The following is a 27,828-nucleotide window of genomic DNA, read 5'->3' as shown; positions in this document are numbered from 1 at the left end:
GGGGTGTTTCAGGGCAGAAAAGGTTTCCCTCCTCTGGTCCAGACCAGTTCTGACCTTAAAAGGAAAGGCTTGCTGTGCCCTGTGCGAGACAGGACAGTTGGCCAGGGTGCTTCGCTTACCGCCCTCCTCGCCCGGCGCGGTGCCTGCAGCCATGCCAAAGCACCATCCTGCTGTCGTCGGCTGACGCGACATCCGGCTACCTGAGGGGAGAGCTCGCCCCTTCCCCAGGGAGAGGGCCTGCTGGAAGGGAGCGCAGTGGCTGAGAGGTAAACCTGAGTAACACCGTCTCCAAAGCAACTTGCAGCACCGGCATTTACCCTGCCTGAAACCCGGTGTGCTTTAATGCACTTTAATGCAGTGCACTAGTGCTGGAAAACAGCGACTGGGGAAACTGTTCCTCTGCCAAAGCGAAAAACTGGAGGGAGGGAGGATGTTGATAGAGGCATGGCTGGCAGCAGGTGCCTTTGGGAAGCCTCCTGTATCTGCAGGAATGGATGGAGGGTGAATGCTCAGCTTTCCCAGCAGGGCTTGGAAAGGTTTCCTCGCTGGAAAGAGGTTTCTCTTTTTATTTTTCATTTTGCTCTCATTCCAAATCAAGATGAAAGTGAGCCTTTGGGGGGTTTTGCTGGCTGATTACCGAGGAAAAGCAGAGCCCTGGGCTTGGATGATTTGAAGCAGTTTAACTGAGATGTTTCCAAATATTTCATTTGAGTTTTGTTCTTTTAATTCTAAGGTTTTAATGCTTTTTTAATGGAAATTAACTGCAGGTTTAGAAGCACAAACCTGTTTTAAATTATAGTCTCTTCACAATTATCAGTCTAAAGAAGTTAACGTGGAATAGTCTGATCTTTTAAACTAAGAGCTAAGGAATTTTTTTACTTTCTTGATTGAGTAGTGAGGCTCTCTTGCAGCTTTTGTGTCTTTTTCCTTGTGAAAAATATAGCTTGCTAAAACACGTCCAACCAACTTTAAAGATTATAGCCTTACTCAACCCACTGGAGCTGGCACATTGTACGTTTTCTTTTAACAAGCTACTTGTTATCCTATATTTTCAACATCTTAAATCATTTAGTGAATGGCTACAGAGAGTCAGAAAAGGAAAACTCACAGGATAATAGAGCAAATACAGGCTTATTACTATGGTGCTCTTCTTAAACAAGCCTTTAATATCTTGCAAAGTGCTTCTCTCATATTTCAGATAAATCTTTCACATGTTATAAAGAGAATTATTAGAATCCACATTTTAAAAAGCATTGCAAGACAAGGTTCACGGAGAGAGAGAGACAATTGACTTCCCATCCCTGACAACAAGTAGGAGTGAGGTTATAAAGGGATTTAGTTTTGCTATTTATAAAATGTAGGCTTGCTATGAAATTGTATGCATGCAAAAAGTGTATCTACTTGCATGTTTTTCTCTGGGAAAGAGTAATTACTGTGTTTGTGCATGCCAATCAGTTAATTTTGTGCAAGAACAACTAACGGCAATTCGTATGTTCAGGTTATTGAAAGTAAATAATAAGAAGCATATAGACAAAGGGATCTTTTGTGAAATGCATATGTCATTTTGAAAACAGTCCTTTATGGGGAGAAAATGCTTTTTAAATCTGAAAATTTGTTTTAATTTAAATGAAATAGTCTCCTCTTCTCCCTGTCCCCATATAACATGTTCCAGACACGTGTTTGCAGTGTTGTGTTCACACTCCCAATTAAAGTGAGAAAAACCAGTCAGGCCTCTTTCACCCATCTAATTGCAAGGTGAAAATAATGATTTTTCTTCTCTGTGTTGTCGAAGACAAATAGAAACCAAGTTTTTCATAAGCTCATTGTCCAAAACCCAAATAAAGGGCTAGAGTGCAGTGGCCTGAAGCATCTGGCAGGAGACAGGGCAGGGTATTTGCTCATCATCCGTCCTAAGGACCAGTGGCTCCCCTCTTTCCCTGTGTCACATACATACTTCAGCATCCATCACTGCTCTGGTGAGATGAAGCCTCATATTTGAGGGTTTGAGGAGACTTTTAGGAGGTAAAGAAACTCTTTTGAAGGACACGATGGGCAGCATTGGCTTAGCTTCCAGTATCTTAACGCAGTGATCGCAACGTTCTTGCAGTGTTTCTCACCTTCTGGCACCTCCCTAAGTAAGGAAGACTGTGCCACTGCCACCAAGGCCCCTGCGGACACCCAGGTTGGAGGAGGGCAGGTGAAATGGCCTCAATCTTCCGGAGCGAGGAGATGAACCTGATGCAGCTCTTCATGCAGGTGGAGGCTGCCTACTGCTGCGTGGCCGAGCTCGGCGAGCTGGGTCTAGTCCAGTTCAGAGATGTGAGTAGTACCCAGCCAATGCTGAGCTGTGGGAGATGTGCCCCGGGGTGTGCTTTTCCTTCCCTCAAAGCAGTTGGGGAGGATGCACCTGCAGGGTGGTTAAAAAGCCCATGGCAGTAGTGGGACTTCCCAAAAGCTGATTTGAAAGCAAATCACCATGCTGAGACCTGACCCATCCCTGAGTCCCCATCCAGTGCTTCGCACCCTCTGCACAACCTTAGGACGATTCCTTCCACCACCAGAAAGCAGGGGGTCTCTCCATAAGAGTCCATCTCTGACACATGCTGTCACAGCAAGGCTGGCTGGAAATGAGCCTAGTATAAGGCTACAATGTCCTTGGCCATAAGGGAAACACAAGGTATTGCCCTGTCACTGGGTGTCTATAAGATGCAGCAGTGTTAGCCAGCTGCACCAGAGGCGTTCATTCTTTTCTGATGCTAAAAATGAGCGCAGCAGTGTGCAGCCTCCAGGCTTGTTTTCCCTCCTGTTTTTAGCTGAATGCGAATGTCAACAGCTTCCAGAGAAAGTTTGTGAATGAAGTGAGAAGGTGTGAATCCTTGGAGAGGATCATGCGTAAGTAAATGCTTGTCAAATGCAATCGGCTTTCTGCCAACTGGTGGTGTGGGATTTATTTCTTTGTTAAGTGCTCTCACACTCTGGAGCAGAATTAGTGGCGAAATGGTGATGTTTTCATCTGAGCCCCTGCAAATGTTTTGCATGCGTCAGCTAATTACCACTTCACCCCATATGGGCAATAAATTGCTACCCCTGTTTTGAAAGTGGTTAACTGAACTGAAAGGAGGTTAATTAGCTTATATAAAATCACAGGATAAATCTGGGGCTGGGCAGGAGGCTAATCCAGATAACCTGACTGTTACACCAGTGCACACATGCCTCCTGTGGCCAAGGGCTTCAGCCTGGGGACAAACCCTTAAAGCCCGAGCAGCAATGCTTGTGGTGTCTGCTGTCTCATGGACGTGTGTTCTGTGAGTTCTGCACTTCCCCACCAGTCCTATAGCCACTCTGGTAGCACCTGCCCTTGTAGAGCAGAGGAATGAAACCTGACCTTGCTGTGTGTCTTATTCACTGGCCCAAGCAAGGGGGTTCCATCCTGGCTGTGGGTTCCAGGGTTGAGGGCTCCAGCTACTGTGACTTCAGGAGAAACAGAGTCCTCACTGAGGAAGGATGCTGCCAGGTCTCTAGTTTTTGATGAATGGGTGTATGCACTTGGATGATGGCCCTTGTATATCGCTTCCTCTTGTCACACCTCCAGGGGATGCCTCAGTCCTGACAGGGGCCTTAGCAGCAGCTGGTGGCCAGGATGGTGCAGCAGGAACAACTCTGTATAGACACTTCTGTGTCTTTTCCTTGCAGGTTTTCTGGAAAATCATATGGGAGACAGTGTTGAGATGGTCAAACTAGAAAAGTACCCAGAGACCCCTCTGCCTCGAGAAATGATTGATATGGAGGTACAGAATTTGGAGCGGACCAAAGAGAGAGAGAAGGGGATGTGCACCAGGATGTCTGTGTGATTTGCTTGATACAGCCCTCCCCTGCAAGAAAGCATCTGGTAGCTGAGGCTGGCAGAGCTCTCCCTGCCTGTGGAAGTGTTCCCCAAGTTGCTGTTTGAGCAGTCAGGTTAAGCCTGGTCTCACTGTATACTCCTACAGGAGCCCAGTCTTTTTACCATCCTCTGTGAAACATCCTTCTGGTCCCACATATTAATGGAAAGGTATCCCCATCACCCTGTAGGAGAGAACAAGAAGTTTTTTGGTGATGAATCATAGAATACCAGGTTGGAAGGGACCTCAAGGATGCAACCTTTCTTGGCAAAGCATGACCTAGACTAGATGTTCCAGCACCCTGTACAGCCTCATTTTAAAAATGTCCAATGTTGGGGAATCCAGCACTTCCCTGGGGAGATTATTCCAGTGTCTGATTGTGAAAAATTTTCCTCAAGCGTCCAACTGGAATCCCCTCCAGAGTAACTTGTACCCATTACCCGCCTCTTTCCCATGTGACACCTTGTAAAAAGGGAGTCTCCATCTTCTTTGTAGCCACCCTTTAAATACTGGAACATGGTGAGCTGATGTTAGAACCAGCTTCATTGCATAAGAACCTCAGGGCTGTCTGTCCTAGTAGGAGTATGGTTATGATACAGTAATATTGAGGCCTGACATAGGTATTTGTGCCTTGCTTTTGTTTGTGCAAGGGATGGTTTATTCTAGCTCAGCTGGAAGCTAAGGTTACTGACAGGGTAATTTTTAAATGCTTGCACATGTTCATGACTAGAAAGAAATACCGTGCTTTTCAAGGGCTTCAGCTTCATGAGCAAGGTGGTTGCCTGGTGTGTTTCTAGACCCACCTAGAACATTCATCTTCACCTAATTTTTGGCTGATAGCTATGAATGTAAGCTAATGGGTGTGTGTAGGCTGCTTTTGTAGTCAACCTATTTTCAGGTGTGACAGCCAGTCCACATGGGGTCTGAGATGTCCTGCAGGAACCACAGAGGTGCCAAGGCAGGCTGATACCCCTACATGCACCCACTTACCTGTCTGTGCTTTGGTCAGGTGAGTCAGAACTCTAATGCCAGAAAAGGACAAAGCACCCAGCAGGGAATGTGGCAATGGGAAAATGAGGCATTGGTACTGATGAATATCTTCCTACAAACTTGGTGTTTATTAAAGTGCTCATTGAATATTTGTGTCTTCCCTCCTGAAAAAAACCCCAACCATCTGTTTGAGAGGTGGTGTTAGCTGAAGCATTGGTCTGCTTCAGAGTTTTTATGGATGTACTTGGACCCTAAACAGACCGTGCTGGAGAAACTTGAAGCTGAGCTGCTGGAAGCCAACCAGAACCAGCAAACGCTGAAGCAGAACTTCCTCGAGCTGATGGAGCTCAAACATCTGCTGAAAAAAACTCAGGACTTTTTTGAGGTGAGAGGCCTCTTTGCTCTTCCAACAGAGATGTGGAAGGTTCCTAAAAGTACTAACATTTTAATTTGGTATGTGTTGCTGTTACTGATTTTTAATCAAAACCCATCGGTCTTTACCACAAGCCAGTAAGATATGTTTGCAAAAGCACCTCAGTCACTTTGGAGCCTGCATTGCTCCATGAGTCAATGGGGCTCAAGAAATCGCTTCCCAGATCTCTTTGAAAACGGCATTTATGCTTTTCAGTTGCTAAGATACAGTTTACCTATTTTTTTCCCTTTGGTCTAAATCTCTACGGAAAGCTAACTTTGGGGAGAAAATGTCAGGAGAAAAATGTGAAAATAGTTTTCAAGCTGGAAATGCTGAATTTTTTTTTTTTTTAAACTGATGTTTTCCAGGCAGAAACCAATCTGCCAGATGATTTCTTCAGTGAAGATACATCTGGACTGCTGGAGCTGAAAAGCACTCCTGCTGCAGCTGCGAAGCTGGGGTGTGTATTGGTGATGGCCCCAGGTTGGCCAGGCTTCCCACCTGCCCTCCATAGCTCTGACATTGGTACACTTCCTTAGGCTTCTTAGCAGAGGTTGCTCACCAGCCTCTTCAGTATAGATATTTAGTGAAGATGAAAGAGTGACTGTCCTCCAAAGTTATCATTAAAACTATGGTCAAGTTATGGATCAGTGGGACAAATGGACATTTACTTCCAGACCACCAATTCCAGTGACCCCTTAGTAGGTATTGGCTGAAAATTGACATCTCACCTCTGGCTTCTGGACACAGGCATCTGGCTACCAGGCTGGTCTTTAGGGATAGATGTCTAACCATACAAAAAGCTGTAGGATTGCTTGCAGTGGGCTTTGTCTGCGATAGAAAGCAGTGAGACACAGAGGGTGAGAGATAAGGGAGTGGAAACGCCACTGCACGTATTGCTAATGGTAATTCAGTGGACAGCATACACTCAAACAGCTTTCCCTTGTGTATACATCAGCTAAGTGTGGTGAAAGTTGCTGATAGTGATCCTTCAGGCTAGTGATTTTAGCTGCTCGTGCTGCTATTTCTGAAGTCCTGTTCAACTCTTATGAGCAAACATATGCCTGCAGAGGGCTTGCCTTGGTGAGTGTATACCAGCATGTCATGCTGCAAAGGTGCAGTCTGGTGCTTTCTGGGAAAAGGAGAACAGGAGGGAGTAAAGATAAACCACCACTTCAGAATTGCTACCTCCTTCCTCTGTCATTCAGGCACTCTCTGTTTGTGTGACTTTAAGCCTCAATCTGTTCCTCTGTTTCTAGCTGGGATTGTCTCGTCTCTTCTTTTTCTGTTGGTCTGGGGAGGACTTAGAATATTTTAAAGAAGAACAACAGGATAAAGTCAGCAGATTGAGACAAGAGCCAAGCTTGAGCAAGGACTTCTTTCCTAGTAGTGCCTACAGTAACAGCAGCACCATGGCTATCATGGACTAGGAAACGAGAGACTGTAAAATCATTTGTGCTACAGGTCCTAAAAGACTTAGAATGGGCTTGTAATTTATTTATCTTTTAACTCTACTCAGATTCACAGCAGGGGTAATAAAGAGGGAGCGGATGATACACTTTGAGCGTTTACTGTGGCGAGCCTGCAGGGGAAATGTCTACCTGAAGTACACCGAAATGGATACCCCCCTGGAAGACCCTGTCACAGTAGGTGCCAACCTGTTATTGCTTCATGCTGCTTTTCATGCATGCCTGACCTGCAGGAACCAAACTGGTGCCCTGGCTGTGCTGCAGCACCAGCTGCCTCACCAGAGCTGGGTGTCTGAAGGCAGCCTGTAGAATAAAGGTGGGAAGGTTTGAGGATGGAATAAGTTAATTTGACATTGCTTTCCCTTTTTGTCATTATTGACGCTTACTTTTCCTGCCTGGTTAAGATGCTTGTGAACCCTAGCAAGGTGGCTGTGTTACAGGGACTCTTCGCTCTTGGTAGCATCAAGTTCTTCTTGAATTGTGTTGCAGAGAGAAGAGGTGAAGAAGAACGTGTTCATTATCTTCTATCAAGGAGAGCAGCTTAAGCAAAAAATCAAGAAGATTTGTGACGGGTAAGGCAGTCCTGTGGGCAAGGCAGAGGCAAGTAAATACCTCCATGGCAGGGACTCCTATGGGGGGATTTACCTGTTGGCTCGGGCTGGCTGAATTTGGAGCTGGAGATCAGATCTCCAGCTCTCCGGCAGTCAGCTCTGACACCGAGCTCCGTTCTGCTCTTCAGCTCTGCTGCTCTTAATCATGAAAGGTGTCCATCACCTTGGCACTTGGAAATCAAGGTCCTAAATTTTCCAAAGTGACTTCAAGATCTTCGAGCTTCACTTGTTAGGTTTTTGACTTGGGATATCTTAAAGGGGCATGGTCTTTAAGAAATATTCAGCATCCTTCCCCTGAAAAGCAGGAGCCCTAACTTGGGCACTGGGAACATGGTAATCCCCAACCCGTTCTCAAGCTTTCCTGCATTTCCTCATGAAAAAGAGGATGCTGTATTTTATTCAATCCCTTCCCAAGGCCTTAGAGCAATATCTGTGTAATCAGAGACAGAGCCCAGGAAAGAAATGAAAGCTTCATACAACCTGCCTTATTTCCACCCTGTTAAGCATCTTGAAAAGGTAATTCAGGTTGAATATTTTGTTACTCTTTCATAACGCTGATGACCAATGGGCTTTGTTGCAGTGTAAATCAGATTTGACGACGGGATCTGCCTGTTGTCACCAAACCCATTTCAGGTATATCGTCTTGGCCAAGTGGGGTCAGCGAAGCGCCTGCAGGCTGCAGAAGGTCACAGGAAGGGGGTGAGCAATTGCTCTTACCCGACTTGTGCACTTAAGGCAGGTGTTTCCTTACATCCTTCCTTTAATCAGAATAAAAGCAGGATGATCAGTTCATCCAGCTGGGATAACTGAGTTCAGTCCCATGAAGGGACAGATCCCTGGGGACTAGACTATTAGCAATTCCTGCATTAGAAATTGGGCCCTCCAAGATGCCTTCTGTAGGCAGTGAAGGGCAGTGCTCATCCTAAGAGCAATTCAGCCCTCCTGAGGTGGGCATCTCTCTCTATGAAGAAGCCACAGGAGCATGGCCAGCTGGGGGAAGACTCCCAGCTCTCAGTCACTGCTTTCTGATCCTGAACCTCAGACATGATCCATCACCACTGTGCAGGATCAGTCTGCTGCTGCCAGTGGTCTTCGAGTTTTCACCGAGTCTCATTCTCCTTCTGGATTACAGTTTCCTGCCTATGGCCCATTTCTTCTCCTGCTTTTCAGATGCTGTTCAGTACCCTACTCCCCTTCTGCACTCATAGGCAGTTGCTGGTGGTGAACATTTCCCATTGCATCTGCCCCTGTGCTGATGGCCTTGCAAGCTGCCAGACCATACATTCAGAGCTAGCTGGGGTTGCCCACAGAGTGCTGCAGGTGCTGTGTTTTGGAGGATTTTATTTTTCATTTTTCTTCCCCTGGTGCAACTTAAATTCCCTGCAGTCAAAAGCCCAATACTGTTTTTTTGCTGGGGAGGGAGTAAAAGAACAGGCAGTGCAATTCCTGTCAGCATTTTCATTATTGATTGAACCTAGAATCATCCAAACCAGAGGCACGACCTTCTGCAGCGGGATGCAGCTGGGAGTGTGAGCAGATGCCTGCAGGGTGGGCCATGACATGCAAAGTTGTTATAAGCTACTGGCATGGATGTGGTGGTAGGTTCATAGAAAGGAACTTAGACTAGTTTCTTTCAGCCTCTTGTAACTGAAGAAAAACATACCTACCTGAGACGAATTCGCAGGATATCCTTTGCAGTGCTAGTGCACTGGTTTTTATTTATTGCCGGGTAATCAGGCTACCCTTGAAGTCATCCTCTACCTCTTTTCTTCTGCCCTTTCAAATCTTTTGCTTGCTAATATGCACATATATAGGGATGTTTTGCTGAGTGGCAGTTTTTTAAATGTATAAATCCTGTGATTCTTCTTTTGTGCTCTGTGGGCCATCAGCCATCCCTGGAACATAACGCAAAGTTATTTTGGTCTCGTCCATCTTTAAGGCAGGGTTAACTGTACCTAAAGCAGATGGCACTGTCATTCCAGCCCCAGCAGGACATTTCTGCTTAGCACTAAGTCATCATTCATGACAAGTAAATACCCTGCAAAAATCATGGGACTGGTATAAGCCAGTCTCCTGCAAGGCAGGCTAAGATTTGTTTGCAGAGCAGTGTGCCTCAGGTTACGCTTGTAGTCCCTGCTTGACTCTAATTGGTAACATTAGTCTGCCAATTTCATGAGCATTAAGTCCATGCACAAATTTATTAGTGGAAGGTGTAGAGGGAGCAGGGAGGAGGAAAACGTGCGAATTTTTCTTTTCCTCCTTTTCTTGCGGCTGCGTCAGTGCTAATGTGAATACTAAACTGGGTTTATCAATGTAAGGATTCCCTGCTGAATTCTCCTGGAGCTTTCAGAGATGTCTGTGCCATTAGGGCAAAGCCAATACTCGGTATGCAAAATGGCTGTTAAAACATCAAAGCAACACTGCTGCAATAACGTTATTGGAAATGGGGGAACTGTACAGCATGGAGGAATAAGCTTTCAAGTTTGATTAAAAATCCTTATTAAAGATGAACTAAGAGCTGTGAAGAATAAGAAGATGGAAATAATTAGGTAGGGTGAATAACCTTTGGAAATGAATACCAGGTGTTGAGTGAGGAAAGATTCAATTCTGGAAAGGGAAGTTTAGCTGAAGAGCACGTGCTGTCACTGAACACGGCTCTGCGCTGATCTCTAGGAAATTGCAGCACATTTTGTTCAATTTGCAACTGTCCTTGCTTCTGCGTGTGCTGGAACTGATTTTGGAGAGCAGGTGGTGATATATTCTGTGCTCAGACAAAGCCAGAACATGACACTTATCTGTACACAGAGCATGCACATTTTTGTCTCTTAAACAGGGATGAACCCCTATGACCCTATTACATCTTCTTTTAATTCATCTCACGTGCAGAAAGGCAGCCCTTCAGCAGCCCTAACTCAGCGTAAGTCCGCTGCAGGATGGTAGAGGTGTGTTGCCTTAGGTGGGCAGAAGATCTTCGCTCTGTAAAGAGGAGTGAGATCTCTTCCTGCAAACCTGTTGAGGCAATATTGAAGGATGACATTTACAATGCCCTTGAAGTGGCAGGGCTGGCACAAGCACTACGCATTGCTGAACAAACTGAATAGGAAAAAACTGAAGGATCTCTGCTGTTTTAGTTACTGCAGCACCTCAGTTCCGTTGAAGCTTGTAGCCACAGAACCTTGCAGCAGCGCACCTTGTGGTCTGTGATGTCCCAGTGGGAACTCCTTGTGCCTGCTCTTCATGCATGAAGTATACTCTGGGACTTGTTTTGCAGGCAGAACAGGTAACTGTACACTTTTCAGAGAGACATGCAACTTATTTCTAATTGGCTGTATTGGGTTCATATAGTGGCTTTGCCACGTCGCAGTGTGCTGTACTAGTGTAAGCACCTTTACGCAGGTATGACTTGCAGTTGTACTAGAGAAGATCATGTTGTATACTATAGATGAAGCAGTATACAAAACCTGCATGGAGATAAGACCTTCACTTTTGTATTAGAAGCCCAAATTATACCATACTAAACAAAACAGCTGGATCTCCCAAATACAGCCTTGGGGGTAGGCTTATAAAAGCATTTCTACTGGCCTGGCCACATCTAAGCTGACATAACAGCTACTGCTCTCACCCATCCTTCCCTTGCTCCCAAGCTGTCTAGCCAAACAGATGGACCAGAATTCAAGAGCCGGCTGTACAATCATCCTCCTTTTGTTTCACCCTGGAAATACAGTCTTTTTGTTTTTCTTTTCGTTTTCTATTTTTTTAACAGAGTTATTCACATCCACAGCCTGCAGGCAGGAAGGGTGTTTTCTTGCTGTGCAGCAGTAGCTCAGCTGATGCCTTCTCCCAGTGACTGGGAGAGGGTAGTACAGGGACAAGGTATTTTTCCAGCCTCAGTGCAAGAGGGACATCTGTTGGCTACTGTGTTAAAGGAGCTGCCTTTGCCACGGTGGGTTTTTCTATGGCTCTTTGCTGCTCTAGCAGCTTGTGGGCATGAGGGGGGTGCTGACCACTGTATAGTATCATGTAACTTGTAGCACCTGAGACAGAGGCTGTTTTTTCAGCTAGAAACGATCTTTTTTCTCATGAAGACGTAAATGTACCTCTGTCGACCTTTCTGGGAGACCAGGCATGACTTTGTAGTATGTAAGAAGAATATATTACTGGATGAGGAATAAAGTACAGTTTCCCCATCTTTTGAGCTGAAAAAAGTCCAGAGGAAGAAAACTCAGTCAAATAAATCGTGTTTCTCACTTCTCTCTTACTGAGGCTAGATTTCATGCCACAGTCTATCCCTGCCCAGAGTCTGTCACCGAGCGCCGAGAAATGCTTGACGGAGTCAACACAAGGATCGAGGATTTAAACACAGTAAGTGCAGCAGTTTTACTGAGGTCTGAATCCTGCAAGTGTGACCTGCCCAGATATTTGTCCTGTCTGACGCCCTGTGACCATGGCCAGATCCCAGGCTTGTTTTGGGAGCTGGCTGTGAAGAGCTGGCCGGGCGCTGGGCATGAAGCTGTCAGCCCAGGAGTGGTCCTCCCACTGGTTGCGGAGACCAGTGCTTGTGCTCTGCTCTGCCCATTTATACCCCCCTGGAGCTGCTGGGGGACTGCCTTCCATTTGAGGGACCCAAAAACTACTTGCTGCTGTTGGCCATGCAGAGGTCAGAGATTTAGACTTTATGATATGGGGCTACAGAGTGGGATTTAAGGACATCAGCAGGCTGCAGGTATTGTAACCAAATTGCACATGATCCAAAGTGTTTTCATCTAGATTTTACAGCAGCTCACAAAGTTGTTTGGTCACAACTGTAGTACTCTAAAGATTTCTTTTATATTTAAATTAGGTTTTCTTTACTGAGGAAATCTTGGGGTTCTTGTCACACTAGCAGTAGAAAGCCAGTACTGCTGTTATAGAAGTCTCCAACCTCTTTATTCCAACATTTAACACAAGACTGAAAATGACAAGTTCAGTTGTTACGGGTACTCACTAGCTTGTATATCAACATAGTGTATCAGGACTTCACACCTTTGGGAGGGACTCCTGCCTGTGACCTCTGTATTGTCACACATGACAGTCAGTGGGTCCAGAGGCCAGAGGGAGCAGATACCCTGTTTACCTGAGGTGGCCCATCTGGCATTTGACATCCTGCTGTCACCCCTCTTGTGAACACCTGTGACTGCCAGGCAAGCACTCAAGTCTGCTTCCAAACTTGGCTTTCACTCCTGAGCATCATGGGCAGCCAGGTTGCTGGCTTGTAGCAGAGCTTCTAGACCACACAGGTCTGTAAAACACGTTCTCTCTACCACTTGTTTATGCAGCAGTGTTGCGGTGGCCACATCATGCATGGAGGTTCCATCAGGGCTATGAGCTTTAGCTCTAGTAGTGCAGGCACACTCGTGGATGTGATGTGCCCCAAGTTAATGGCACAGAGCTGCTTGCAGGAGATGGCAGGGTGGGAGTGCATGGCCAACCCCACAGCTCAGTAACTCCCAGTGGTCTGCTCTACATTTACAGAGGCTTGAGGCCATGCAGGGAAAGCCCTTAGTAAACAGCATTGTGCACCTGGTGTCAAGTGCTCCTGTGTTCAGATCTGCACGCACTATCCTCCAGGATACCCCACACATTCATACAAATCACTCCCTTTCCACAACTCTCTTCCAACTGCCTTCCCCAAATAACTGCTGTGTAGTTCATGCCACCTATGCCTTTCCTGTCTCAAGCACTGCCTGTGTTGTGCCTACAGGTGATAGCCCAAACCAAGTCCCATTGCCAGCGACTGCTGCATGAGGCAGCAGAAAACTTGTGGTCCTGGAGGATCAAGGTGAAGAAAATCAAGGCCGTCTACCACATCCTGAATTGCTGTAACATTGACATCAGCCAGCAGTGCGTCATTGCAGAGATCTGGTTCCCAGTGGCTGATGCTAGCCGGATAAAAAGAGCTCTCCAGCAGGGAATGGTAAGAGACCAACATTTTGGGTAGCTGAAGATCTCACCCAAACTTTATTGTTTATATGTTGAGCGTATGTTCAGACTTCTCTTTGTTACCCTGATGTTGTGCTCCCTTTTTTGTTTTAATTAAAGTAGAGGTTGTTGCATGATTGCTTGGCCTCAGGGAGTTTAAGGTCAGCATTAAATCTTAGCAGGTTTGTGATTGACCCATGAGTCAGCAATGCTGGCAGCTTTCCCTGAACAAATCAATAGCACAGAATATGGAAAAATCTGGATATTAGAAAAAGGGTTGAGGTATAACACTCTTGAGCCCAGCTTTTGTGTTGCTGCCTGCACATGTTTGGATGCAGACCGTAGTGCTGTGGGGCTGATTCTTCTCTGTTAGCCACCCTGACTGCATCTGTCCTTGTCACTGGGTTTGCAGGAGCGCAGTGGCTCTGCTATTGCTCCTATCCTTACCGCTATACATACCAGAATGGCACCACCCACCTTCAACAGGACCAACAAGTTCACAGCAGGATTTCAGAGCATCGTGGATGCATATGGTGTGGGCAACTACAGAGAAATTAACCCAGGTGAGAAACACTCATCTCCCTGCACCTGGCTCGCCAGAGCTAAAATAAAGCCTTTGAGCTCTGTCACTATCCTAAAGCATTCACTCGTTGGTGATTGAGATAGCTGAATGATATTTTCTGCTGGTAAAAATTTATACTGTTTGGTGCATAGGCATGGATTTTCTCAGGCGAAGAATTTGGCCTTCAGTCTTCAGTGGTTGATTGTGGCAGGAATAATAACTACACAAATACAGGATGGGGAGCAAATGGTGAGGTAGCACCTCTGAGGAAAAGACCTAAGCTCACAAGGCAAATATAATATTTTGCCTCAGCATGATGAACTCAGCTCATCATGCTGAGGCAAAAAAAACCCAAAAGGACCTGATAAAAGCCTGAAATAATGGTAAGGAATCTCAAAGAGACCACTGAGAATGAACAGAAACCTAAAAATGGGGGCCCGTGGGAAGGGTTGGATGAACTCGGATTGTTGAGGCTAAGACTAAGAAATAGGATAGTAAACTTCAGGTACATCATTCTGTTACAAAACAGAATGCAGTTGTCTATGCATGGTGTTTATTATGGTGAGACAAGAAATGAAGGCTAAAATTGCAAGGAAAATGCACGTCATACTGGACAATCTGATGATAAAGCTAGTTCTGCGCTAGATCTGACTACCTGGTGAGTAGGGGAGGGATCATGGAGACCTTTGAGGGCAGCTGCAGTGAGGAATGGTCCAGTGGGGTGAACTGCTTCTCTGCTGAGACCTTTTTGTTTAGGAGGGGCTGAGCTTCTTGTCCTTTCCTTCCTGCAGCTCCATACACTATCATTACCTTCCCCTTCTTGTTTGCGGTGATGTTTGGGGATTGTGGCCATGGCGCTATCATGCTGGGCTTTGCACTCTGGATGGTCATTAATGAAAAGAGCCTTCTGGCCCAGAAAAGCACTAATGAGGTGAGTACCAGGGAGCCGGTGCACCCTATTAGCGTAGGAAAAGGCTCATCATCCCCATTTGAAAAGGGGGCATCCAGCCTCCCAAAGGATGAGTGGAGCTCCTTCAAAGATGCTTGTGAGGCAGAGATTTGAGAAGTAATTCTGTCTACTTCTACCCAGAGACCTGAATGGGCCCAAGGGCTCCAGAGTTTCCTATGAATTATTGTATATAGATAGATCAGTACAGTCATGTCTCCCGTTGGCTAAGGCCCACTATTTGATGGGACTGCCGGTATTTTGGTGACTAGCACTGCCTTCTCCTCCTTCAGATCTGGAACACCTTTTTTAGTGGGCGCTACCTGATCCTGCTCATGGGCGTATTCTCCATGTACACTGGCTTCATCTACAATGACTGCTTCTCCAAATCGTTCAACATCTTTGGCTCTTCCTGGCATATCATCGCCATGTTTAGAAATAACACTTGGAAGTAAGTGGCTAAATGTGAAAATACACCAAATGCAGCACGTAGACTTTGAAAGAAAGACATAGTGACTGCCTGTTTGGGGAAGGGAAGAACTCCCTGCTGTGGATGCAGTCATGAATGAATCAGAGGTTTTGTCTGACACACACAAACGAGCTCACTATTGAAATGTAAATGTAGAGTCCCGGGGAACATGCCTGTTTGTTCAGGCACTGATGTGCATAAAAATCTGCAGGTGTCCGGGACTGATGCATAGAGAATTATCGGTGTAATGGAGACTGTCATTGTGCAGGACCCATTTACAAACACACACATGCACACAAGCCCAGGATAACAGTTCACAGAAAGGCTGGAGTCAGTGACAGATATCATGTGGTAGTCCTCAGCACATCTCACAAATATACTGTAGGCTTATAGGGTGAGATTAAGCTGCAAAGGTCATTTCCCTTTCCTCTTGTAGCCAGGAGGTGCTTCTGGGCAGTACGGAGCTGCAGCTGGATCCGGCAGTCCCAGGAGTCTACTCTGGAAATCCATATCCATTTGGAATAGATCCGGTAATTAAATTAAATTGCTCTAAGATAATTTGTATTTCATTTCTGTTTCTACGTATCAGGTACATCACTAGCTCCCTGCTCTGTCTCCTGAAGCTCTGCTCTTCACTTCTTGCTCTTTGCCTGTTCTTTACATAGTCATGATGCTTTTCTATAGCAATCTATATATATATATATTGCTGACCATTTTGCACAGGCAGCAGCAAAATGGTAAGCAGGAATGAACTTCGATTTTGCTGGAGAGTGGTCTTGTGCTGCAGTCTCTGTCCTGTCACCAGACTGCTGGACTCAGTTTCCTTACTTGAGTACTTAACCCATTCCAGAGCTACCTCACAAGTCTGAAGGTGAAGTCCTGTTTTCCATGCAGTCTATTTATTGCGTGAAGTGTGAACTATATGCCAGTATTAGTTGACTTCTCCACATTTTCTTCTCTGTGTCCTATTTCCCTTTTCTTGCCATTCGGTCTTTATCACGTATTGAAACGTAGTTGTTAACATCAAGCTTTCCTGTTTCGATCTTCGTGTTAGCCGGTTAACCTTTGCTCTGCTGGATGTGTGTTCATTTCAGTTGGTCACACAAAGAAACACCGGCTTCCCCTGGTTTGCAGAGACATTGACCTTACAGTAAGTTTTTCATAAACCCAGCTCTAAAGCTGTGTCCAGGACATAGGCAGTTAAGTCCTGACAGAGGAAGCTGAATTTTCTGTACGTTGTCCTGACACATCCCTAATTTAGGTTAACTTAGGCTAGCCCCTCTTTGACCCTGGCTGCTGCCTGCTTGAGAGGCTGGTACCCGTTGCTGGGAGGGAGGAATTGCTGACAAGTGCTGGCAGGGAAGCTGTGGACTGGAAAGCACCAGTCCTTGCATGGCCCTCTCTGTGGAAATTACCCATGTCATCTGCCCAGAAGGATGGTGGCTCTTTACATTTTGCAAGTCCTGACAGGATGGTTGAGGTGTATCTTGGAAAATACTCACCCTGAGGTTAATAGGCTAGGCAGTCTCTTTCATAGCCAAAGAAGAGGCAAATTATGTTGTACAAAGGCTCATAAATTAGTATTTTGGCTTCCAAATAATCCTGTCTTCATTCTGTTCATCTGTTCATCATCACATCTCTGAAGTCAGAAGACTTTGGGGTCTAGGAAGTTTTAGAAAAAAGGAGAAGCAGCCCTGGCGCTCTGTAGCATAAAAAAGGCAGGACTGAGAAGAGGCATATGATTACTGTCCCAGCACATCTGAAAAGTTACTGCAGAGGAGCAGGCAGTAATCTGGTCTCCATGGTCAAAGTGTTGGAATGAGGCGTTTTTTGTTCAAACCAAAGGTTTGAACATGCTTTGCCCTGGATACTTCTCTGGTGAAGGTGGAACGAATTTACCTAGCAGCAGAAGGGATTTTCTCATGCCTTTCCACCTCTGCTAATGGATATATGACTCCTAAGGGCAAGGAATGACACTGAAAAGACCTAGGCTCTGCTACCAACCTTTGGTTTCTGGAGGACTGAAACAAAGTCACATAGTTTTAAATCCCTGTTACTTCCTCTGTTAAATGAGGATAATACTTTATACCTTTTAGATGGGAAGCTTGGCAGAGTGAAAAGTATTATAAGGAACATCTAGATTTCCATCATTTGTTATCTTCGTACTAGAACTGGTAGGAATAAGTTGGTGGTGTCAAAGCAACAACTGTCAAAAACCTGCTATTGATCATACACCTGAAAATCTTGTTCTTCTGTCTCTCTCTGCTCCTTTCCCCAAAGATCTGGAGTATTGCATCGAACAAGCTGACTTTCCTGAACTCCTACAAAATGAAGATGTCAGTTGTCATAGGGATAGTGCACATGATTTTTGGGGTGATACTCAGTCTCTTCAATCACATGTAAGTTTGCTTCGCTGAACTAGTGTACTTCATTCAGAGAAAGCCTCATATTTCAGAGCAATGACTTGAATTTTGTCCTTTCCCCAGTGCGAGCAGAAATGCCCCATGCACTGACTGACTCACACCACTGCTGGTAGAGTGCTGAGTCTGAAGGCCAGAAGGACAGCTGTCACATTGCAGATATTCTCTTGGATAAATTCTCTTTTTCACTTTCTCTCTTATATGCTTGATCCTGCAGAAATACTGAAGTGCACTAACTTAAAAATGTATCTCACCTACCACTATTGATAATTTTTGCCACACTGAAATTTGCACAGTATGCGTGTATGCGTTTCACCTGGCTTAGTGAGCCTTTGGTCAGGGTCTGTGGGTGTGCATGTCTGTAACTCTGCCTCTATATTTTGCAAGAAAAAAATAAGAAATAATGATAGGGTGGAGGGGCTGACACTACTGTCTTGAGATACTCTCCAAAGTGGGAAGTTGTGTAGTGACCTTGAAGGATGGAAAGTGTTTGCAGATGACAGAGAGGAGGACTGGCCTTACAGAGTTGATTCTGCACCTCGTTCTGACCTTCCTCAGTGTATAAAATGCTTAACTTTGTGAATTAGCCATATGTTTTTAAATTAGCTTTTATTTCAATGTAGTAGTCTTTTGAGGTGCTGAGATACTGATGAGTCAAGTACAAAAACCTAGAAAAGAATCAGTATGACAAAGATTTTGTATTTAAATAATGGCTTTCATTGATAAAGACTGCAATTACAGACTTCTTTCTTAGCTAGTGATAGTTGGATGTTTCTTATGTTATTTTCCAATGACTAAGTAGTGTACTGTACTGCCATACTGGGGTGCGACCTTGTATTAATACCTAGTGTATTAATTGCAGTTATCTTTCTTGATTCTTTCCAGCTACTTCAAGAAACACATAAACATTATCCTTCAGTTCATTCCAGAGATGATTTTTATTCTCTCTCTTTTTGGCTACCTAGTCTTCATGATTATTTTCAAATGGTGCCATTTTGATGTCAGCTCATCCCAGAGTGCACCAAGCATCCTCATCCACTTCATCAATATGTTTCTGTTCAGCTACAATGACGCTTCAAATGCTCCATTATATCAGCATCAGGTATAGATCAATCCACTTTTGCTGGTTTTGGGTTCGCAGTGGGTGGTGTGGAGAGTGGGCATAGAGATAGGGAACAGGCTCAGAAGTTCAATTACAACTGCCAGTCACATAAGAGAAGTTTGTTCCTCTGGTATTTGTGTTGACCTTGAAGACAGGTAGGACAGTGAAGCTATCAGTCACTGATGCAGAGGAAACCTCATTCTTTGTGTCATCCTTACAAGAATGATGATGCAATTTAAGATGCTTTTGGGGAAAAAAGGTAAGAAAGGTGTTCTAGATATGCAAAGGTGGGTACAGCAGATGTGCTGTCCTGAAGTCTGAGCATGGTGCTAGAGACAAAGCAAGCTTTTCCTTACCTTGATAATTTCTTACTTCTTCTTTGGAAAACTTGAAAACTTTATATTTTCAGCTGAAAAATAGAAGTAGCTAAAGGATTTTCTGGCAACTTTTTGCCAGAAATACCTCCTTTGGGGAGTTCACTTTAAAAAAGAAATCTCCCCTAAGAGGAAACTTCTTTTAAAGTCATCCCTATTTATTTGCTCAGAGCATGGATTATTTTTTTTCTTGCTTGGTTTTACATCAGCAGCATCAGTGAAGAATCTGCAAGCAAATGCTACCTCCAGCCAGACGTATGCATTTACAGCTATACAGTTTCACACTGGCTTTTCAACATGAGTTCAGTTTTAGGGCTTCTGGTGAGTCAGTTAGTAGAGAACCCCAATCAGTTCCAAGTTAACTACATTAAGGTTGCAGGAGAGTTTGGGAAAACACAGTTTTCCCAGCCTTCAAAAAGTCTTTAGATAACACTTTGCTTTGTAACAACCCAAAGCCTTTCCAAGACGGTACTTTATTCTTATATTCCTATCACACTGCCCCACCAGTAACTGTCTGTGCCATCCACCTGGGTAGTCTGAATGCAGAGATTGTATGAGACCAACCATAAAGTGATTGGAAATCTGAGACAGCTTTAAAATAATGCAAAAGTTGTAGTTTGGGGTGGTTTTGGTTTGCGGTTTGGTTTTTTTTTTTACCTTCTTCAAGTACAGTTATGTTAGGACAGTGATACAGGTGGCGCACTGCAACAGAACGCCTTACATTGTGGAGCAGTGTATTATCAAACCTAAGCTATGGAGATTCAATTCCCTTCTGGAATTGCAAATGTAGAGCATATCCTGGTTTCCTTGCTTTCCAGGGAAAGACTTGAATGACTTGGCTCTTACTGCAGTGTTTCTAAGTTGATCAAAGCAAGGCAGACTCACTTGCTCACCCATCAGTTAGGACATTCACTTGGGACACTGGACAGCCAGGTTCAAGTCAGAAATATTGGGTTTTGGCAAATTAACCCTTTCCAACATGAATGCCTTTCATTTCTGAGTCTCCAGCAACCTCTAGCTGGCAGTGCTTTCTGGAGCCTAAAGTGGTATACGTTTATTTTCATATCCTTACAAGCAGAGGAGGCTCAACTGATACAGGGAGTATATCTGTTGTTATAAAAAAAATACCATTTTATACAATTGGGTTTCTAATTGTAACTGTAGTTGGTTAAAGGAAGTAAAGCAACTTTTTGCTCTTGTTGTTTTGTGTTTCAGAAAGAAGTGCAGAGCTTCTTGGTCATATTTGCTCTGATTGCTGTTCCTTGGATGCTCCTAATTAAACCTTTCATCCTCCGAGCCAACCACCAGAAAGCACAGCGCATGGTAAGGAATGTGGATCAGGCAAAAGGGATTCAGTACAGCAAAGGCAAAGCTGAGGAGACAGACCCCAAAAACTGTTTGCAGTGGTCTGATTCTGCTTTTCTCTGTTATAGAATCATGTCATAGAATAGTCAGGGTTGGAAAGGACCTTAAGATCATCTAGTTCCAACCCCCCTGCCGTGGGCAGGGGCACCTCACCCTAGACCATATCAGAGTTTCTCTGGTGATTTCTAACTGTGTTTTATGGCACATGTGCCAAAAGCATGTGTATGTACATTTGGCTGAGCCATCTAAAAGGGAAGTGGGAGCTTTGCTCACAAGGCCATCCTCTGTTTGTTGGGAGAGGAGTTAAGCTGGCACCGAGCTCTTTCACGTGTTGTATCCAAAACCAGAGAAGGTTTAGAAAGACTGAACTACTGATAAAGCCAAGACAGGGCAAAGACCTAGGTTGTGAGTCCACAAGCACCACTAACCACTGGTTGGCTGCTCTGTAGGAGCAGGGCATCTGTGATACTTCTGGCCTTGGAGAGGTCAGTGCTGCTTGGAGACGAGGCTTGATTTAAAAGCTGTGGTGCGCTTTCTAGTGGTGCTTTCTTCCCTAAGTGATTGCCTTCGCATTAACAGAACCCTCCTTCCCATGGGCTCTGTGGTTTGCCCAGCTCTTCAGCACGTAACTGCGGCAGCTGCAGTTTCCCAGTTGCTCATTAATTCTCTCCTTTATTACACTAACAGGACTTTACTTGTCTGTCAGGATTTACTTCTCTTTATAGTTGGAGTTAGTGCCTGGAGTACCTTTTATAGGGCACAGATGTTTCCATTTGAAGAAAGAGATGCTGGTTGTGCTGCCTGACCTTTTCCAACCCAGTCACTTCTGACCTATACCAGCAAGCCAGGTCCCTGGGAGACCTTTCAACCCTGCCTCTGAGCTGTAATTTCTTATTTTGTCATTCTTCTGGGATTTGGATGAAAGCTTGACATGGCTGACTCCATCTCCTGCTTTGGTGCTAGCAAGGTCTGACAGCTTTTCCCCACCTCCTATTATGCCCCTGTATTTCTGTTCCTAATTTTCATATGTTAGCTGTGTGATCACATCTTACATTTAGCCAGATTTATGTGTTTGCAACAAAGTCTGTTCTCTATGCTGACATTCAGGTAAAGCAAAGATAAAGCGGGCGTGACAATGATCACGGCTGCAATAGGAAACAATATGTTACCATGAGTCCTTGCCCATGAAACCTGATGGAAGCTATAGAGAGTGACAGGGCAGAACCTGACAGAAGCTGTGAGGTCCGTATTTTGTTATGCTGTATAATAGGACTGTTACAGTCATATAATGTAACTTATGCTGTGCTGTCATTTCTGGAGAGAAGCTCAGATAAGGTTGTTTAGGCCTCTAGAAAAGCTCTACAAAGAATGATTATGGAGAGGAGATGAGTTGTCATGAAGTTTTTGTCAATTTGAAATGACTCAAGAGATCTGAGCTGCATTTCTGCCTGTACCCAGGAACTGTGTGACCTTCACCAAGTCACCTGATCCTTTCAGGCTCCATTTCCTTTTCACTTGATGCTAATTCCTTTGATTTGCACCCATCTAATTGAGATCATCAGTTTTAATGTGCCTCAGTTTTCTCATTTGTCTAAAGTGATGGATCTTTTAATGATAGGTATAAAGAGTGCATTGTGAGAGTAGCGACTAGCTCCAAATTAGTTGGAATCACCGGAAAATGCTCTAGGATGGAAAATATCTAAGTATTATTAGCCATTCCGCAGGAGTACTCAGTCTGTGGTCCATGATGACTGACTGCTGTTAAAATTTTTCTCATGTTCATGATATAGTCCTTCATATATTGCCCATCATGAGGACATTGATGGAGTTCTGTGCCATGGTCTGCTTCATTTTGGTATCAACCTGTAGCATGACACAAAAGACATATTACATTTTGTTTCCGAAAGATGCGGTCTCAAGCCATCTCAGGAAACCCTGGAGGAGAAAATGAGATAGATGTCCCGGAGACTAATCATTCCAAGAAAGCTTCCCAGGGAGACCACAGTGGTGGCCATGGAGGACATGAAGATGGTGATGAAGAGGTAAGAAAATGTGGGCAAAAACTGCTTAAGACAGACACAATAGTAGAAGACACAAAGTCAAGCAGGAGCCTTTTGCAGAGTTGCCAGCCCTTCTTTTTAACAAGATACCAAGGCACACTGTTGTAACAGTTTGTGTTTCCAAACAGAGTAAGGTTTGAATTTTCATAGAACAGATTCCTCTCATTTTTTCCTTTAGGAGGGCAAGGGCAGGCATTCTTACAAACCTCAAGCTTCCTGGTGAGGACAGGCATTCTTACAAATCTGAAGCTTTGTTTCACTAGGGGCAATTCTTTCACTTCCATATCGCACCCAGAGAAGGTCAAGCCTTCCCCAAGAGTCAGGTTTTTTTCCTTCTTTTAAATTGCAAAGGACTGTTTAAAAGTTGGCAGCCTGCAGTGCTGGCTAGGGAGAAAAGTTTTCCTTTGGCAGATATTGTCAAGGGCTTCTGCAGCATGCAGCACCACAGTTAAAAAATTGACAAAAGTGTCTGTGGCAGTTGGGAGTACCAGCAATATCGAGTGTGGATATAGCTGGCTGTTCCCAGTCACAGGGAATCTTCACAGTCTTAGAAGATGTGCTTATTTGGTGTATCTCCCCAAACAGGTATGCCAATAGATAGACAGTCTGAAAACTCCTATTTTATCTAAGAATTTCTGCTTCTGTAACAAATCACAAAGATTGGTAACAGTTGGATTGACATGTAAAGATTTGAAATTATATGACTGGAATATGAGCTGTTTCCTGAATATTTGCTTTTCACTGGAATTGTATTTCTCTGGGGATAGTGTATAGGAAGCTCATACAGAACTGACATTTTTCAGAGCAGTCTCTATCTGGGAAATATCATTGTGTTGCTCAGGTCATAGCAAGGAAAAGAGAGGAGTATGAAGATCCTTTGGTGTAGTGTTGATCTGTTAACGAGGAAGCCCTGTACTAAGAACTAATAAAAAGTGTTTGGTTTTATTTTGTTTCAGTTCAATTTTGGAGACATATTTGTCCACCAAGCTATCCATACCATTGAATACTGCCTTGGCTGCATCTCCAACACAGCATCCTACTTGCGGCTCTGGGCATTGAGCTTAGCCCATGCACGTGAGTGATTGACTACCTGCTGGTTACCTCAGCAGCAACTCCATCTCGATCAGTGCTTCTGCCAGTGTTTGGTTATTGCCACCAGTTTCTCCAGGAGATCAAAATTCTCCTTGTGGATGTTTCTGTGTCAGAATATTTTGCTTTAGGTCAGATCAATCCAAGTGTTTTGTGGTGGCCATCTCTAGTTTTCAGTGGTGATCCCTGGTAGCTGTATATCAGGCAGTTCCTGACTGCATTTACTGACTGGGGGCCCTTTCCCACGCTGTTCTGTAACCACTCCTCTGGAATAGTCCTTACGGTGTGTGGCATGGTTAGGGTTAGGGAGGTGCAATCCAAATGGATAGTCCAGTCCATAGAGGTAAAGGAAGTATGAGAACCATAGCTTCTTTGCCCTAGAGGCACTTGCTATAGCCTTAAGGTATGCAGATGAATTGTCAAAATGACTTGAAATAGTTATTTTGATTGGGTTCAGCAAATCAGAAAAAATCTGGTTCAGGACCTCCTGGACTTCTTCATTTTCACTGGGATTTTTCCCAAGTAGCATTTACTAGATCCTCACAATACATGAGAAATGTACAGCATTTCAATGTGTTTTGTCTTGATTTAAGATAAAAACAAATCATGCTCAAATACTAGAAATTGCCTCAGGCTGGAACTTCAGCTTTTCAATGACCCTAATTTTTCTGAAATGTTTTTTATTAATACTGCTGTACTGCCTCTGGCTATGAATTGTGCCTGCCCTAAAGAATTGGTCAGACACTAAAGGAAAACAAAAGGAGGGGGCATGCCATGGATTGGCAGGGGTGAGCTATAATTCTAGGCACAGAAATAAGCTTGGTAGGAGTCACATGGAAGCCGATACACATTAGCTTTTACATGGACAACAGGTATCTAAGTAAAAGAAAATAAACCAACTACAAAGCTTAGCTAAGGGCAGTCCTATGTGTTATGTCAGAATTCTGCCTGGAATTCTGCCTGGAAAACCACCACGTTCCTTTCCAGCCTTATAAACTGGCATTGACAGTTTTTTTCCTGAGGGCAGGGGTTGCAAGGGATCCCTTGCATCTGTTGTCACCTAGAGTAACAGGTTATTGAATCTGATTGTGGCTTAAGGACCAATGACTGGCAAAATGGAAGGCTGAACTGGTGGCTGGATCATCCGGATAGAAGAGAGCTGAGCAAAGTCCTTGCTTTGCCTGCATCACAAGAGGAAAATTGCTCAGCCATGAATCTATCCTGAGTGACTGGGGTAGTTAAGTTAGGAATATTGAGCTGACAGGGCACATCAGATATACCAGTGCTGTGAATGTTGATATAAACCTGTGCAGGAAAAGAAATCTTCAAGAGCATACAAGAAATCTAAACACTAATATGGCTTGCCTTGGGTATGAACAACCAGTTACCTTGTATTTTCCACCACAGCTTCTCCATGGCACCCTAAGAGAAGTGATTTGGAGAACAAATGGGGATGAAGTGCTTCCTGTGGGACTTAGCTAGCATCAATCAGTACAGCTTGTAACCTAGTCTACGTATGTATTGACTATGTCAATCGATCATGTTCACTGGGATTTAGCAGCAGGCAGTCCTAGAAGGCTCCACATACTGCCTATCTGCCATGCTAAAGAGGTGCAAATGAAATTGATGACTGTATCACGCCAGGGTAATAGCAGTCGTGGTAGTGTGCTTGCATAAACTTGTGCTGCAAAGCCAAGCCAAAACAGCACCATCAGCTTCCAACACAGTGAAGACGACCAGTGGAAAACAATCTGCATCCACTTTACTTCCCCAGTCATCATGGAGAGGCAGGGTGGCCGTACATGATTGCTGTCATGTACATTTTATCCTAGGCCAACTCCTCTAACTGGGAAACATGGGTGAGCTTCCAGACTGTATGCTCTGTCTGTCCACAGCTGTTGCTCAGCACTGTTTTCCCTTTATTTCCTTTTGCAGAACTGTCAGAGGTCCTTTGGACCATGGTGTTGCACGTCGGGTTAAGCAACAGCAGCTGGGCTGGCCTTATCATCATCTTCATCATCTTTGCGGCATTTGCAGTGCTGACGGTAGCCATCCTGCTGGTCATGGAGGGGCTCTCAGCCTTTCTGCATGCCTTGCGTCTGCACTGGTAGGTGGTGAGGTCTTCTGGAGCTTTACCTGGAGCAATCTTTAGGCGGGATCAGGCTGTGAAGACAGGCGGCCATACCGGCCCGTGTTAGACCTGCTGTCTGTACCTAAGCATTAGGACATCAGTCCCCTTCCTTTGGCCAATGAAGCAAGGGAGACTCCTCCAAAGGGAGGTCCAGGCTCTCTGCTTCATCTCTGAGCTGCTCCTCGGAGCAACCTGCCTGTCTTCCTGAGCCTGTGGTGGCTGTGGGCACATGTGGCAAATCACAACCTGCATTTCTGCCCTGGTAAACATGCAGAGACACCAAGGCTACCTTGACCTGCGTGATAACGCTTGAAGGCATCACAGCTGCACCACTGGTTGTGCATTCCACCAAGGGTTACCATCAAACAAGACAGCTGGGGAGCAAGAGCTGGAGCTGTGGCAGCAAGAGCTCACCTGGGGCTGCAAAACCAGCTGTAAACCTGGGTCAGCACTTGTACCATTAGCCCAGGTTGAGCTCCAGCCTGTTTTGGCTTTGTGGCAAATCAGTTTCAAGTTAGCTTGTATCTGCCTTAACTAGATGTCAGTCCAGAGAAGGACAGCGGGTGTGGCACACCGTCAGACTAGTATGTAAAGCAAGACCAGCATAACAAGTCACCCTTCATCAGCACCATAACTTGGCATCATGCCTGAACACCCAAGCTGTGGCCTTTCTCACCACATAACATCCCACCACAAACCACAAACACTGCAAACTGTGGTGCAGTTGTTTGTCACTGTGCAAGGGGAGATGTCTGTCTCCCACCAGTGTGTACAACCAGCAGGCAGTGATCCCAGTTCTCAGAGCTGCTAGAAGCAGTTCAGAGGGCAGGCAAGGTCCTGCTGACTGGCCTCACAAAGAGCATTTTCGTGCTGAGGGATGAAGAGCCAAGCTTGATGCATGCTGGGTTGCTCCCTGGACTGCCTATGTCTCATTGCTGGCTCTAGAGGAGCCTATGTTGCTGGCTTAGAGACCCCCATCTCTCATGGTCTCCCTTTTCCCGTGGGTACCACATTTCGGCCTCTCAGCTGAAGGTAGGTCCTTGCCTTTGGGCAGCACTGACACCCTGCTCTGCTCCTCCCCAGGGTGGAGTTCCAGAACAAGTTCTACGAGGGAGCTGGGTACAAATTTTCTCCATTCTCCTTCAAGCACATCATCAGTGGCACCACAGAAGAGTGAATCCAGTGCATTGCTGCTTTGCTCCTCAGACCAGGCTCTATTTTCTTGTGGTAGCTCACCCACAGGGGAGGGTATATGGGATGAAACAGAATGGCATGTGGCCCTTGAAAGAAGAGCAGCTGTAGATGAAAATATCCTAGCTACATTCACATATACTGCTGGATCAGCTGAGAGCTGAACTACCTCAGCCAGGATAGCTGGACCCTTGGCTGAGTGTCTCCACTGATGTTTTTGCCAAGTACCTGGTCCTCAGCATTTGGTCAGGTCAGCTGCCTACTGCTTGGTTGGAAAAAGGAGATATGCAGCTTTTGAATTAAATTGGTTCTTAATAATCAACTTGCATGTGTTTTGCTCCATTTGCTGCCTTGTCTTTGTGGCATATTTCTTTCAGAGGAAAATATGTTTTGGCTGTTGCTTCAAGCTGTGGTTGATTGTATGACATGATCAAGTCCCTTATAAGATTGCAGCCCTTCATTTAGCACACAGTGCAAACCAGCTCGAAGACAGATCATATTGCAGACTTGCAGTTTTCTCCATGCTTTAGTACAACAACCCTCTTTTTATCTGATTTGCTCCAGGGCTTGACAGCACGGGATTATAGAAGTTTGCACACGTTATCACTTAACAAAAGTGTTAGTTTTGAGCTGTGTAAACAAAAGAGAGTGCCAGTTTCCACATTGGCAGCCAATTTATTTATCTCTATTGACTTGTTTCTCACTGGAGACTTAAGATAACTCCCCATGTGCTGTATTTTTCAAGTTGGGAATGTTAAAGCAGACCATAGAAATGCTAATACCTAATGAACAGAAAGA

At 44.9% G+C, this 27,828-nt stretch overlaps 1 protein-coding gene across 2 annotated transcripts; it reads left to right on the top strand.

Moving 5' to 3' along the window:
• Positions 1–103: 103 nt before the first annotated feature.
• On the top strand, positions 104–27,352 carry ATP6V0A4 (ATPase H+ transporting V0 subunit a4). 2 transcript variants are annotated; one of them, XM_030478707.1, is made up of 21 exons: positions 104–266; positions 2,108–2,319; positions 2,814–2,892; positions 3,694–3,788; positions 5,131–5,256; positions 5,652–5,743; positions 6,803–6,929; positions 7,242–7,324; positions 11,632–11,725; positions 13,104–13,316; positions 13,734–13,884; positions 14,675–14,814; positions 15,123–15,280; positions 15,735–15,828; positions 17,579–17,697; positions 18,604–18,820; positions 20,410–20,517; positions 22,467–22,601; positions 23,576–23,693; positions 25,644–25,815; positions 26,923–27,352. In XM_030478707.1, the coding sequence occupies exons 2-21, from the start codon at positions 2,203–2,205 to the stop codon at positions 27,014–27,016; spliced, it is 2,532 nt and encodes an 843-aa protein (XP_030334567.1). In that variant the 5' UTR covers positions 104–266; positions 2,108–2,202; the 3' UTR covers positions 27,017–27,352. The 2 variants fall into 2 exon arrangements, with proteins under 2 accessions (XP_030334567.1, XP_030334566.1); XM_030478706.1 differs by lacking the exon at positions 104–266 and having other exon boundaries at positions 1,625–2,319.
• The last annotated feature ends 476 nt before the right edge of the window (positions 27,353–27,828 follow it).

The sequence above is a fragment of the Strigops habroptila genome, chromosome 3 (assembly GCF_004027225.2).
Source record: "Strigops habroptila isolate Jane chromosome 3, bStrHab1.2.pri, whole genome shotgun sequence".
NCBI classification, from domain to species: domain Eukaryota; kingdom Metazoa; phylum Chordata; class Aves; order Psittaciformes; family Psittacidae; genus Strigops; species Strigops habroptila.
The sequence above is the reverse complement of the archived record's forward strand: the minus strand, read 5'-3'. Positions and strand labels throughout refer to the sequence as shown.